The sequence below is a fragment of the Drosophila erecta genome, unplaced genomic scaffold, assembly GCF_003286155.1.
Source record: "Drosophila erecta strain 14021-0224.00,06,07 unplaced genomic scaffold, DereRS2 tig00000092-arrow-pilon, whole genome shotgun sequence".
Classification (NCBI taxonomy): Eukaryota; Metazoa; Arthropoda; class Insecta; order Diptera; family Drosophilidae; genus Drosophila; species Drosophila erecta.
The window spans coordinates 18,635,963-18,647,593 of NW_020825207.1; the positions used below are offsets into that span (position 1 = coordinate 18,635,963).

Below are 11,631 nucleotides of genomic sequence, written 5' to 3' on the forward strand. Positions count from 1 at the left end.
GATTCAAAATAAATTGCCTCTTTGCAATGCCGCAACAATGATTTGGTTCGTCTACTTATATACATTAAGATTCATATAAAGTTAAATAAAAAAAGTGTGGTACCAGCTAAAGTCGTAGCACCTCGGCCAAGCCAAGGTGCTTGGTGTATACAATGGAAACTTAAGTGATAAAAAGAATAAATGCAAAAAAATCTATGAAATCACAGGGCCTCCAGCAAAATTATTTAATGGCATGCGCCACCATTTTACGACCATGTCCGATGGTGATGAGGGTGCTATCATCGGTCCAAACTGCATCTGTAAGGCGAGAATGGGTTTCCTCGTGCGTGTAGATGAACTCATGGCCCGCCTGCACATTGGCCACTTTTACAGAGGCTGGCAAATTGCTCATGGCAGCCAGATAGGGCCTGGAAAGAAGTGTGTTAAGTTAAATTGCCATTATTTCGCATCAACACGTACCCATTGATTATTAACTGGGAGACATGGCCCTTGTCGAAGTATTCCCTGGATTCCGCCAGTTTTCGCGGCACTCGGATGTCCAGAGTATGAACCTTGCCGTCGTAGTCCCCGATATAGATGTTATTGTCACCCTGAAGCTCCGTTGCAGCAGCCCAGGCGGCACTGGTGAAGCTCAGCAAGTGGCTGGAATCTGCATAGAGGCACGTAGATGAAGGAGCCGCTGCCCGGACATCCCAAAGGCGGGCACATCCGCCACGATCACAGGTCACAAACTTGTCGGCCGAAGCTGAGGGTGTGGCGAGTGCAGTCAACTTGTCGGTGTGCGAGCAGCGCGATCTGTATGAGCTCACCAGATCGGCGCCCGAGAGATCCCAGACCTGTAAGTGGGATTCCGTTGTATATTTTCCATATACTCTACTACTCTACTCTACTTTCACACATACATTAAGGGTGCCATCCGCTGAGCCCGAAACGGCCTTGCGGGGATCCGCCTTGAAGACGCTCAGTTGGCTGATGGGTGTGGGATGCGCGCAGGACTCGCCCACGAGGAAGAGGCAATAGGGTGACTTAGGATCCCGCACCTTGGAATATGTGGACCAGGCCTGGAGTCGCGTATCGCCAAGGGCCACCAGCAGGACATCATTCTCGGCGTAGCGAACAATGTTCACCGTGTGATCCGCCTGCAGCTTGAAGTCCGCCGACTCCACGGTCATGTGGTGCATCTGGTCGCGTCCGTAGCCGAAGAACATGCCCCACCAGTGGCGTCCTTCGCGTCGGTTGGTGGCCAGGGCCAAGTGCTTGTGCTCGTTGATGGCGATGCTGTCCCAGCAGTCATGCAGTCGCGGCGAAAGGTTCTCCAATCGCGCGTTCAGGTCCGCGACGTTGAGGTTCGGGTACTCCAGGTTTCCGGCCAGCTCGAGTGCCGGCGGAGGCTGGTGGGTCACCGGAGTGCGGTACACCTCCGAACTGCGTTGCGGGAACATGGTCGTTCACTCAAGAATCCGGAAAACAGCCAAGAAGTTGTTAGGCGGCGAAGATAAAGCAACGTGCCCGGCAAGAGCAAATAAATCGCTGTAAGTGAAAATCGAACTATCGATATTATTATGCATTAATATCAAATATAATTGCGAGCTGGTCACTCTGGGATTTGAAATTATATTGATTTATCCGAAAAAACTACCTTTAATACCATAATTATCAGTTTTCATGAGCTGGTAAAATGTATACTGGAAATAACTGACACTAACCTTTTTTAAGCAAACGCACCTCTTAGCGAGGTAAGAAGTGAAGATGGCATATTGAACTCTCAAAGTTTATGATATCCAATTTGGGGACGATTAAATGAAATATTTACATATATAAGTTATAGAAGTTGGTTAACTATTTTGTTCCACCGACTGCAACTGCTCGCATTTTCAAATTGATCTCTCTTGGTGCTCATCGTCACTACGTGGACTGCCGCCTATCTATCACAGAAGAAAGTTGGTCATTTATTTCTTGGCCAAAGTAAGGAAAATAATATATATAATTATATATATCTAATTATATCAGCAGTGCTTGAGCTGCATGAGCTTCAGAATATATACATTTAGCCTAATTAATAAAGGATAATGAGTAATAGGAATTTATACAAATTGAAATGTTCTACATTACATATACATATGTACATTATACATTGGCTAACGGTATTGCTGTGATTTGTGCCGAAGTCGAACGGTATTTTTTAGGGGATTTCCCGCCATGACGAACATTTACCGTTCCCTTGCGCGCGGTCACACAGTGATTATTTTTGTTTATTATTATCGCGTCGCTCGTTGCGCGCTGGCATATTTTTTGAATAGTGCGTTCCTAGTGCGAATCGGCAGCGTCCCAAACGTCGTAGATTCCTTCGCCTGGGCCACCAAGAACGAACATTATTTCCTTACATAACCTCGGAATACTTGGGCCTTAAAGAGCCGCGCGACGGAAGGCAATCAACAAAGACACGCAAGTGCTTGCACACCGTGCTATTATGCAAAGTGCGCCATTGCAGCTGCTCTAAAATTGCAAAGAGAGGCGACAGAGAAAAAAAACACAAAGTGCCTGGGCAGAACGAGTGGAACCGCCCCCCCAAATCAGCTGTGTGATCTCTGCGGTCGGACCTCCCTCGAGTGGGCGCAAAATGGGCGGGATGGGGAGCGGCGGGCTGCTGGACATCTACTCCATGGCCTGGGAGCACCTGCGACCCGGAAGCTCGCCCGTCGACTGGTGCGAAGGCAATTACTTGATTTCATCCAACATCGCCGAGTTCGTGAACACGGTGCGTATGTGCGATTTGTTTTAATGTAATTTATGCGCTCTGCTCTCGCTGCCCCAGTTAGTTGGCCCCGCCGCAGTGGTTGTATTTGCTTTTCACCCTTTCACAGACAGCTGCGGGTTTTCCTTCTGAATGGGCCTTGACCTTTTCAGAGCGAAACGTAAACAAAAGATGCTGTTTGCCACGCTTCGTTTGCGATGGCGAGACGGGCGAAGGGCCATTTTCGCAGTGCGACACCCGGAAAATGCAGTTTTCTTATCGCCCCGAGCGTCACACCTGTCCGATCGATATGACCCTTGGTATGCGGGCAGGGAAAAGAAAACCCAACTCTTTGCCCTCGTACTGGAAACTCGTGCCTCTTCGGCCTTGGCTGCTACATGGACTTGAACTGAGTCCTACTAGGGTTTTCACACTAGTTTGAATGATCATAATGCCTTAACTCTTTTGTCAGATATTCAAAGATTTTATACATGTACATAGATAGTGCTGTGAGTTAATCAGCCGTTTGTGTGTATAATGTAATACATCCCTTAATAGTCTAAATAAAAGCGGTGTCAGCGATATTTATTGCCATCTGCATTAAAAGAAGCGTTCGTACAGTCGTAACTTGATATGCGCCGGTCTCACTTTCATTATGGCTTATCAATGCTAATCGTTGAGGCTAACCGCCGATCGAAATGCAGTTTTTGAAATCAAACTACTAAAAACGACGGCCAGACTGTAAACACTTGTTTTTATATTCTATATAACGATATACTTTTATACTGCATACTCTAAATTTATTACTAATCTCAATAAGTGTATATAAAATGTAAGAAATGTAAGTTAGCCCGCTAGATAATTTCACAGCCTATTAGTTATCATTCCCAACAAGAAATAGAACAGCCTCAAAGTGAACCCAAGTCCAGAGGTTATCGGAGCCCCATATTGCCACAACACAATGACAATAGTATGTCGTAACATACAATCTTGCGTTTCAAATAGAACGCAGTATCATCAATTCGGTCAATGTGGAAATTTAAATGGGAGCCGTAAGTAGCTTTGTAGAACTTTGTGTGGTGCAGATATACTTCCGCTTGCTAACGATAATGGAAATGGCTTTTAATTGATTTGGTCGACATGAGTAATCGTTTGCTGGCCAGTAAAGTGCACGACGCTTGAAACGCATTTTGCCTTTTTTTGTTTTAATTGGGTTTACTCAGCAAATGGAGTGAATAACCCCGATCTTGACACTCTGCTGCACAATAACCAGCGGCACTTGTGAGGAAATCGAAGCGAAACTTTTCATACATATATATTGTAAATATCTTTATAATGGGCATAGCCCAGTTGCTTATCACTTCTCTTAATATAATACGAATACGTTAATGTTGTTCCAAGCACCCTTTACATGTGATAATTACTCCACTTCTCGCCCAGTTGCCCAGTCAAAATAATTTTTGTTCATTCAATTTGCTCGGGCATTTACGTGACACAGTGCAAATTGCCGAGGTGACACGTAGAAGTGGAAGCAAGCACAATTAATTATTCATACGGCCAACAGGGAGACATATGTATGGTCATAATTTTGAGATATGCGCAAATGAAAATGGAAACATCTGGATATCATAAAACTGTACTGTTGGAAAAAGATAATAATTACCATTCAACTTATTATTCGTTGTAAAGTATGTTAGGTTCTTAAGGCAGCATTTGCGACCCTATAGGGGATATACATTCTTGATCAGGATCACTGCGTACGTGTGAACATCAAGATCTAGGGAAAAGAAGAGCTAGAAAAGAGATTCAGGTTCTTCCTTGCGTAAACATGCGTAAAGTATTCGTTGCAATGTGAATGGTATTTTAGCTTATCGATCATTATCATCTACATGCCAAGAATTGTTTAAGTCGAAGCATTAGAAGCCTTTTTAGAGAAAACTGAAAGTCTCCTTACTATATGAGAATGCAATCAGTTTCTGCTTGCTATTGCACTTCCATTAGCTGAGTAGATGGTATCTAATAGTCGCAATATTCGCGACGTTCTCCCTATATTTTTTTAAGCGGCACACTAAGTGAAATATGAGTAACGCAATTACATTGAAGGAAATATATATATTTAAAACCGATCTACTGTTTTTGCTTCAACAGTTTAGCAACTTCCTGTTCATCCTCCTCCCGCCAGTTCTGATAATGCTTTTTAAGGAGTACGGACGCTTTGTGACGCCCGGAATCCACGTCATCTGGGTGCTGCTCATCGTGGTTGGCCTGAGTTCGATGTACTTCCATGCCACCCTGAGTCTGATTGGCCAGCTGCTGGATGAACTGGCCATCCTCTGGGTCTTCATGGCGGCCTTTTCGCTCTTCTATCCGAAGCGCTACTATCCCAAGTTCGTGAAAAACGATCGGTAAGAACTGTGATCCCCCTGTGATACGGCTGGCACTATCTAAACACCCCGACTTTCGGTTTCCTTTGTTCCCAGCAAAACCTTCAGTTGGCTCATGCTGTTGTCGGCGATTGCTGCAACGGGCTTGTCATGGTGGAAGCCCATTGTTAACGCCTTTGTTCTCATGTTCATGAGTGTGCCGACCATGGTAATGCTGTACACAGAGCTGCAGAGGTGAGTTTACCTAGCTTCTACTCAACTGGTAATTCTGAGGGTCTTACCGATAGGCAGGCGGCTCTGATTTCCCGCCTGCTGACCCGAAATTAACCGCAATGCCCATAAATCATGTATCCTATCATCACTCATTCCTGTTATCACGTATGCGATTTTGTTTTATCTTTGGGAACAAGTGTACTGCGCTTTCCACCTTATCAGCACTTATTTACTCAATTTTATTTCTTGTCATAGATGATATGTTATGGTTCGAGTAGGTCAAAGATCGAAACGAAAGGGTGTTTCCCTGCACTCACATTCAATGGTTTGGGCAAGGCGTCGATGCATCAATCAATCATATCAATCGATTTCAATGTGTAATTAAGATAAACCTGGAGTAGAGTACTCGGCTCGAGGGCTTATTGTTTTTATTGGCTTAGGTAGTCAACGGGCCACTGATTATTTCCTTTGGGACTTACAGCTGTCACAAAGTTGGGTAATGTTTGACGTATCTGGGCCGCAACTACGAGGAATACGTTATACCCTTGAATATAATGTGGGGGAAACTATAGAAAAAGTGAGGATATATATTTGACATAATAGTGATAGTTGAAATATACACAGTTCCATATTTATTTCTCTTTGCTCGCGGAAATCCTTCCCTATCGATTATAAATTATAATTAGTATTTACTATGCCGACTTAAGCTGTCCTTGCAAATGCAATATTTCTTGGCGTTCTTGCGATTTATACAGTTGGCGTCGTTTTTGTAAGAGGTCAATCGACTTAAATCCTCCACATTTATGTGACGAAGCCTTTGGGTTCGACTATTCCAACGCACAGTGGCCTCAAAAATGGGGGTTTTCGGGACGGTCTGGAACATAATGATATAGACGTGCTCGTTTCTGTCCGCCGGCCTAAGTCCGTTGGACAGGATGGTTTTGCGGTCTGCTTTCTCCACGTTTTTGAATGTGAAATTGTGGCACAGATGGCTCAGATTATGGCTAACTAAGTGCTCGTTCATTCGCTGCACAATTGCTTTGGCAATTGTCCTGGCATGCGGGGAATTCGTTATGGTTTCCGTGGGCTGGCAACAGCACCATTTCTCCTCGATTCCGGCCATTTGGCAAGTGCGATTGAAGGGCAGCTCAAAGAAAAGGGATTGGCAGCTCTTGCACTGTCTTGCCTTGAGACTATCCGGGAAATCATCCACGGACTTGCTATCCAACTGGAGCAAGTGCTGGAGGGTCATGTAGAGATCGTAGTTGGAGGACAGGCGATTCTGGTTCTTCCCGAGATTACTCGCCAAATGAGGATACTTGTGCCGGAACCAGGGTGGCAAATAGATAAACATCATCGGCATGCGCTCTTCAAAATACCCTGTGGCAGCGTGCCGCAAAGTATTATACCGATGGCCATGATCACTCATCAGAATCACGATGGATTTCCGAAAGAGACCGGACTCCTCGAAGGACTTTAGATACTTCCAGAACAGGTTGTCCAGCGCAGTGGCTCCCTCGAAGTAATCGTGGGTGAAGCTGTTGCTCCATAGAAACCCAAACATGGGGGATCTGCCGAGAAAGCGATCGACGAACTGCTGGCCAAAGTCCCAGACATAACTGAAGCTGAGATGACGACCCACGCAGTAGGCAAATCCGAAGTCCTTGGTCACCTTAAATTGTTTTTCGATGGCGAAAAGTAGAGGACGTAGGTAGTAATCAGTTGGCTGCTTCACAAATCCCGGTTTCAGGTAGTTGAAGGTGCTAATAGATGAACAATCTTCGGCGAAGGCTGTTGTGTAGTTGGCTTTCTTAAAACGCTTCCAAATGAAGTTTAAGGAGTCCAAGCAGCCCGGCTTTCTTACATCACAATAATCCCGTACTCCCTTTTCGGAATCTCCCGTCAGCACGGCCAGAAGATTGGGAAAGGTATTATCGCCCACCTTATTGTAGCCCTGCATCTCGAACCATCCTGGCCGCCTAACGAATTTGTAAACCGATGGCATTGCTCGTCGCAGATTTATGCGCGACGTGGAGTCCAATCCCATGATCAGAACACTCGGCTTGTGCACCTCACTTTCTTCCTTCACGAAATCCTCGACCTTCTCTTTTGGAAGGCGGTCCTCGATGAAGGAAATGGCATCCGCTTGCAGCAGCTCCCGGTGCCTGCTCACATCCTTCACATAGCAACTGGTGATCATGTAATCCGTCTTGTTCGGAACGAACTGGTGGTGCTTTATGGGACGACTTCTAAGCTGACTGAAAGAAGTGCAATTGCCTTGTTAATGAGAGAGTAATTGATTAAGTAAGAACGCTCCTCTCAATTCCTTTAACAATAATCGCTATAATAATATGCCTTCTCTTACAATATGCACCCAATTTATACATTCCTACATAGATCATAAATGTCATAATGATGCAGTGCTTTGTTATGTGGAAAAGTAAACGCTTCGAGTTAACCACAGTTAGGCCAGCTAAGCTAATGAAGAGTTAGGGCCATACTCACTTATAGGTATCGTCGGGTTTCTTGTCGGAGTTGTCCCGCGATATCTCCCGGTACTCGCACTCCAGGGTGGCGTTGCCCTTCCTGTTCAGAATGGGCTTGGCCAGGTGCTCGTGTACATGCAGTCTGTACTGATGTGTTTCAAAGTCGAATTCACTTGTAACCAGATCGCTGTCGTTGTGGCAGTGCCTTAGCTTCTTTCGGTGGAAGTTACTCATTGTATCCCACGTAAAGGGATTCACGAAGGGCATCTTGCACACCGGACTATGTACATAGTACTCGTTTGCCCCATGAGCACTGTTCGTGTTCCAAAGGCCAAGGCAGGTTAGGATGAAAAGGGCTTGAAACTCCTTAGGCGTTCGAGTCATGTTCACCTATGGCTGCAGCATTTTCACTGACGGCTCAGCAGTCTCGTTTAATAATTGCATTCACAACGCTTGGCTACACTAACACAAAAGTATTGGCGTTTCGTTTTGAATTATCTCTAATTCTAATGGTTTATTAATACCCATATATATTCTTTGTTTATATAGAGTTAGTGACCAGAGGGTTTACCGCCTGGGCATCCGATCGACGACAGTGTGGGCACTCGCGGTATTCTGCTGGATTAATGACCGGATCTTCTGCGAGGCCTGGTCATCGATCAATTTTCCATACCTGCACGGCTTCTGGCACATATTCATTTTCATAGCTGCCTACACGGTGCTGGTGCTGTTCGCCTATTTCTACGTGGAATCGGAGCTGCCCCAGCGACAGCCGCTGCTGAAGTACTGGCCGAAGAACGAGTTTGAGTTCGGGATACCCTTCATTTCGATACGGAATCCAGGTAAGGCTCTGCGAAACACCATCTAAAGACGATTCTGGAGTGCAGAGGTGGCAGAGAAATGACCAAAGACCAAGCGATAATATCGTACATGCTTTAAAAACATAAACAATTATTGTAAAATTACGGCAACGTAATTGTAGCGCACACTTTTTATATAGTTGAAACAGTTTATTAGCCATAGATATATTTATTAAGCAAACGAATCGGATTCGCGGTTGTATCCAAAGAGATAAGTCTGTTAACGCCTTAAGGTTCGGTGCACCTGAATACTTGGGCCTAAACCAATAATAGTATTGGCCTGCTTAGTCCATAAATGGGCGATTGCTCCGTGGAACTAGAAAGACATATCTAAAACATGGTTATTGTTCCGTCTACCCTTTAAATGAGTTTAATCAAAGTCTTCTAACCCGTTCTATGAGTATGAGTTACCATCGGACTGTGATATGTTATGAACTAATTCACCCCATTGCTTCCAGAACAAATGGTTCCTACGCTTTCCCAAAAGACAAACAATTTTATTAGGTTTTGAGTACCTGATTTTGTTAATTGTTTTGTGGCTATCTAGTTTACGCAAACTAACAAATTAACACCTACACTAATCCTGGATTGGAAATCTACTAGCTCCTACCAGAAACCACAACTAAAACACTAATCAAAGTAGATCGTTGCTCAAAGTATTATGCCATTCAAATGATCCAACCCGCTACCTTGCTGATCCCACAGATTCGAAAGATTGGCTCGTCTACTGCAGCTTGTACATGCAGGACTATGACTACAAGCACGGAAAGAAGTAAGGCAAGAGTTCGGTTGGATAGCCTTCTCCAAACAGAAACATACACAGCGTGATATAAGTTAGAGTTGCAGAAGGAGGAATAACTAAATTATTTATTAATTATAAAGCTCGCCTGCTCAGCGCAGAAACCAAATTATGTATAGCTGCCATATAGAGCGTTAGCTTAGGAAGTATGATTTACTTAGGCTACACAAATGTCGACAAATGTACTGCGTTAGAAAAGCAAGCTCTCTTGTTAATCGCAATAAAGAATAGTATTTCAGTTGCCGTTGTTTTATTCAATGTTATGTTGCATAAACATATTTTACTCCTACATACTGTGTAATTCGTATATCTTTTCATTTCCTTACATGGTAAGTGTCCTTTTCTACGCGTGTGCTTAAGAGGTTGGGGTTAGTGTTCGCTGAGCATTGGTCCAATCAAATTCGTTAGGCGATGTCACAATATTCGCATGTAAACGCAGTTCAATCCGAATCCGACGATATATTGGTGCAGGAATCGTGGGTGATACGTTTGTTGATGGGATTGTAGATTCCGTTGAGCAGATACGGTCCGCGGTAGCTGATAATGTTCTTTGGGGTCTCATGGATCTTCACCTCGTACAGCAATTCCGGCTTCTTCAGCTGCAGACGGATGTTGTCCCAGATGTAAACGGCCAAGTTCTCTGTGGTACTGGGCTAGGGCAACAAAGGATAGGTTTATTAGTAGGGCAAGCTGCGTTGTGAATTCTGGTTGTTTACTGTATTGGCAAAGTATTCCACATCCTTGTCGAGATTCTTGTGGTCCAGACGCTTCATAATCACAGTTTCTATAGCCTCTTTCAGCTCCGAGATGTTCACCACCATTCCGGTTCGCCGATCGATGGGACCACGAACGGTTATCTCAACTGAAAGGATTAAAAAGTATAAAGATTATAAAGTACATCTCTGAAGATCCATTCAAACTTTTTCGGATAATCGCGGTCAAGTCAAGATTAAGTTCTTAAGGCTATCTAATCACAATCTTAAAGTAATCAAAAAATAATCAGTTGAGCAATTGCGCCACATTATGCTCGTTCAGAGCATTACTCATTATCACTTCTCGGTCGCCAATACATATTGATTGCCTTTGAGCGTTGAACTTGAGTATGGTTTTGATAAGCGAGCTTGTCGGCCAAGGTTTTGCTATGGTTAGGCATTTTTTCGGTCTCAAATTACCAGTTTTGTGGGGGTTATACCTGATTGAACCTGGGTTATATGATAAGTGTTGCACTTTGCAGGTAATCAGGCGATTAAGTGTGTTTAAGGGGGTATTTTTCACCTGTATAGTTGTGTCCGTGGCCGTGGAAATTGTTGCACTTGCCGAAGACTTCCAGATTCTCGGCATCGCTCAATTGGGGACTAGGGAGGAAATAAGTGCAGCAATCAATTTAAATCGAACTGAATTGGTTTGCAAACCGTGATTGAATTAAGTAATTGAATGACTCAATTTGATTCAGTCTAATTACCTATGGAGACGATGACAGGCGCTGAAAGTTTCGCGACGGGTTAGGAAGGCAACAGGTTGCTGCGACATTTCAGGTCGATTTATACTATATCTGGTCTGGATCTGGATGTGGATGTAGATGCGGATTTATACCTGCGGCTGATCAGCTGCGCGCTTTGGCACTGTTTTACAATGAATGCAAAACCTGCTTTCGAGCCGCGCTTATTTATATGGTACTTGGGTCGGGAGAACAAGGAAATAAGCCACAAATGCGGCGAATGCGAAAGTCACAACACGCTCGGAACTAGTTTCTCCTGAACTTTTCGAGTTCGACTAATGCAGCTGACTAGCGATAGATGTTCCCTTGTTTAAGTTTGCAAGTGTTTGTATGCGCTGCAAAGACAGGGGTAAGGATGGTAGACCGTGGCATTCAACTCAATCAGGCAAGGCGCTCACCTTTATTTGATGTGGATTTTCAATAATATTTACTTTTGTCTACGTTGCTCGTCAACAGCTGCTCCCGATAACAAAGCAGCGCAATCGGTTATCGGCCAGAGATGAGAGTGCGCCGTTTGTTACCATAACTGTTCTCAGTGATTTACATTAGCAGTAAAATGCGCGATATAAGAACTAAGAAATAATTACGTATTTGAAAATGTGGCCACTAATAAATCATTTTATGCAGACAACCCTTTACAGTATTATAGTATTTTGA

At 44.2% G+C, this 11,631-nt stretch overlaps 4 protein-coding genes across 9 annotated transcripts; 1 reads left to right on the plus strand and 3 right to left on the minus strand.

The window, feature by feature from the left end:
• Positions 1 to 18: 18 nt before the first annotated feature.
• Positions 19 to 1,560, minus strand: LOC6549115 (protein valois). Its single transcript, XM_001974151.3, has 3 exons — positions 903 to 1,560; positions 460 to 836; positions 19 to 407 (listed from the first exon to the last, which is right to left on the minus strand). Exons 1-3 carry the CDS (start codon positions 1,440 to 1,442, stop codon positions 221 to 223), a joined length of 1,104 nt encoding a protein of 367 aa, XP_001974187.1. The 5' UTR covers positions 1,443 to 1,560; the 3' UTR covers positions 19 to 220.
• A 647-nt stretch (positions 1,561 to 2,207) lies between these two features.
• Positions 2,208 to 9,714, plus strand: LOC6549113 (alkaline ceramidase). Of its 2 annotated transcripts, XM_001974149.3 has the most exons (5): positions 2,208 to 2,758; positions 4,883 to 5,139; positions 5,215 to 5,352; positions 8,367 to 8,659; positions 9,383 to 9,714. In XM_001974149.3, exons 1-5 carry the CDS (start codon positions 2,621 to 2,623, stop codon positions 9,451 to 9,453), a joined length of 897 nt encoding a protein of 298 aa, XP_001974185.2. In that variant the 5' UTR covers positions 2,208 to 2,620; the 3' UTR covers positions 9,454 to 9,714. The 2 variants fall into 2 exon arrangements, with proteins under 2 accessions (XP_001974185.2, XP_026836010.1); XM_026980209.1 differs by lacking the exons at positions 8,367 to 8,659; positions 9,383 to 9,714 and adding an exon at positions 5,587 to 5,801.
• On the minus strand, positions 5,941 to 8,288 carry LOC6549114. Its single transcript, XM_001974150.3, has 2 exons — positions 7,837 to 8,288; positions 5,941 to 7,589 (listed from the first exon to the last, which is right to left on the minus strand). Exons 1-2 carry the CDS (start codon positions 8,199 to 8,201, stop codon positions 6,014 to 6,016), a joined length of 1,941 nt encoding a protein of 646 aa, XP_001974186.3. The 5' UTR covers positions 8,202 to 8,288; the 3' UTR covers positions 5,941 to 6,013.
• On the minus strand, positions 9,710 to 11,499 carry LOC6549112 (6-pyruvoyl tetrahydrobiopterin synthase). 5 transcript variants are annotated; one of them, XM_001974148.3, is made up of 5 exons: positions 11,373 to 11,498; positions 10,939 to 11,309; positions 10,752 to 10,831; positions 10,193 to 10,338; positions 9,710 to 10,129 (listed from the first exon to the last, which is right to left on the minus strand). In XM_001974148.3, the coding sequence occupies exons 2-5, from the start codon at positions 11,004 to 11,006 to the stop codon at positions 9,917 to 9,919; spliced, it is 507 nt and encodes a 168-aa protein (XP_001974184.1). In that variant the 5' UTR covers positions 11,007 to 11,309; positions 11,373 to 11,498; the 3' UTR covers positions 9,710 to 9,916. The 5 variants fall into 5 exon arrangements, with proteins under 5 accessions (XP_001974184.1, XP_026836011.1, XP_026836013.1 ...); XM_026980210.1 differs by having other exon boundaries at positions 11,406 to 11,482; XM_026980212.1 differs by lacking the exon at positions 11,373 to 11,498 and having other exon boundaries at positions 10,752 to 10,870; positions 10,939 to 11,007.
• Positions 11,500 to 11,631: the final 132 nt, after the last annotated feature.

What these genes read in the sequence shown, in the direction of transcription:
- LOC6549115 (XM_001974151.3), bottom strand. Translation starts at nt 1,442, where the DNA reads ATGTTCCCGCAACGCAGTTCGGAGGTGTACCGCACTCCGGTGACCCAC. An exon ending in CAGCGGATGGCACCCTTAAT is followed by an intron (nt 837 to 902) that starts GTATGTGTGAAA and finishes TCCCACTTACAG; the next exon opens with GTCTGGGATCTCTCGGGCGC. An exon ending in TCCCAGTTAATAATCAATGG is followed by an intron (nt 408 to 459) that starts GTACGTGTTGAT and finishes ACTTCTTTCCAG; the next exon opens with GCCCTATCTGGCTGCCATGA.
- LOC6549113 (XM_001974149.3), top strand. Translation starts at nt 2,621, where the DNA reads ATGGGCGGGATGGGGAGCGGCGGGCTGCTGGACATCTACTCCATGGCC. An exon ending in TCGCCGAGTTCGTGAACACG is followed by an intron (nt 2,759 to 4,882) that starts GTGCGTATGTGC and finishes TTGCTTCAACAG; the next exon opens with TTTAGCAACTTCCTGTTCAT. An exon ending in CATTTCGATACGGAATCCAG is followed by an intron (nt 8,660 to 9,382) that starts GTAAGGCTCTGC and finishes CTGATCCCACAG; the next exon opens with ATTCGAAAGATTGGCTCGTC.
- LOC6549114 (XM_001974150.3), bottom strand. Translation starts at nt 8,201, where the DNA reads ATGACTCGAACGCCTAAGGAGTTTCAAGCCCTTTTCATCCTAACCTGC. An exon ending in AAACCCGACGATACCTATAA is followed by an intron (nt 7,590 to 7,836) that starts GTGAGTATGGCC and finishes CACTTCTTTCAG; the next exon opens with TCAGCTTAGAAGTCGTCCCA.
- LOC6549112 (XM_001974148.3), bottom strand. Translation starts at nt 11,006, where the DNA reads ATGTCGCAGCAACCTGTTGCCTTCCTAACCCGTCGCGAAACTTTCAGC. An exon ending in GCCTGTCATCGTCTCCATAG is followed by an intron (nt 10,832 to 10,938) that starts GTAATTAGACTG and finishes TTTCCTCCCTAG; the next exon opens with TCCCCAATTGAGCGATGCCG. An exon ending in TGGAATACTTTGCCAATACA is followed by an intron (nt 10,130 to 10,192) that starts GTAAACAACCAG and finishes TTGTTGCCCTAG; the next exon opens with CCCAGTACCACAGAGAACTT.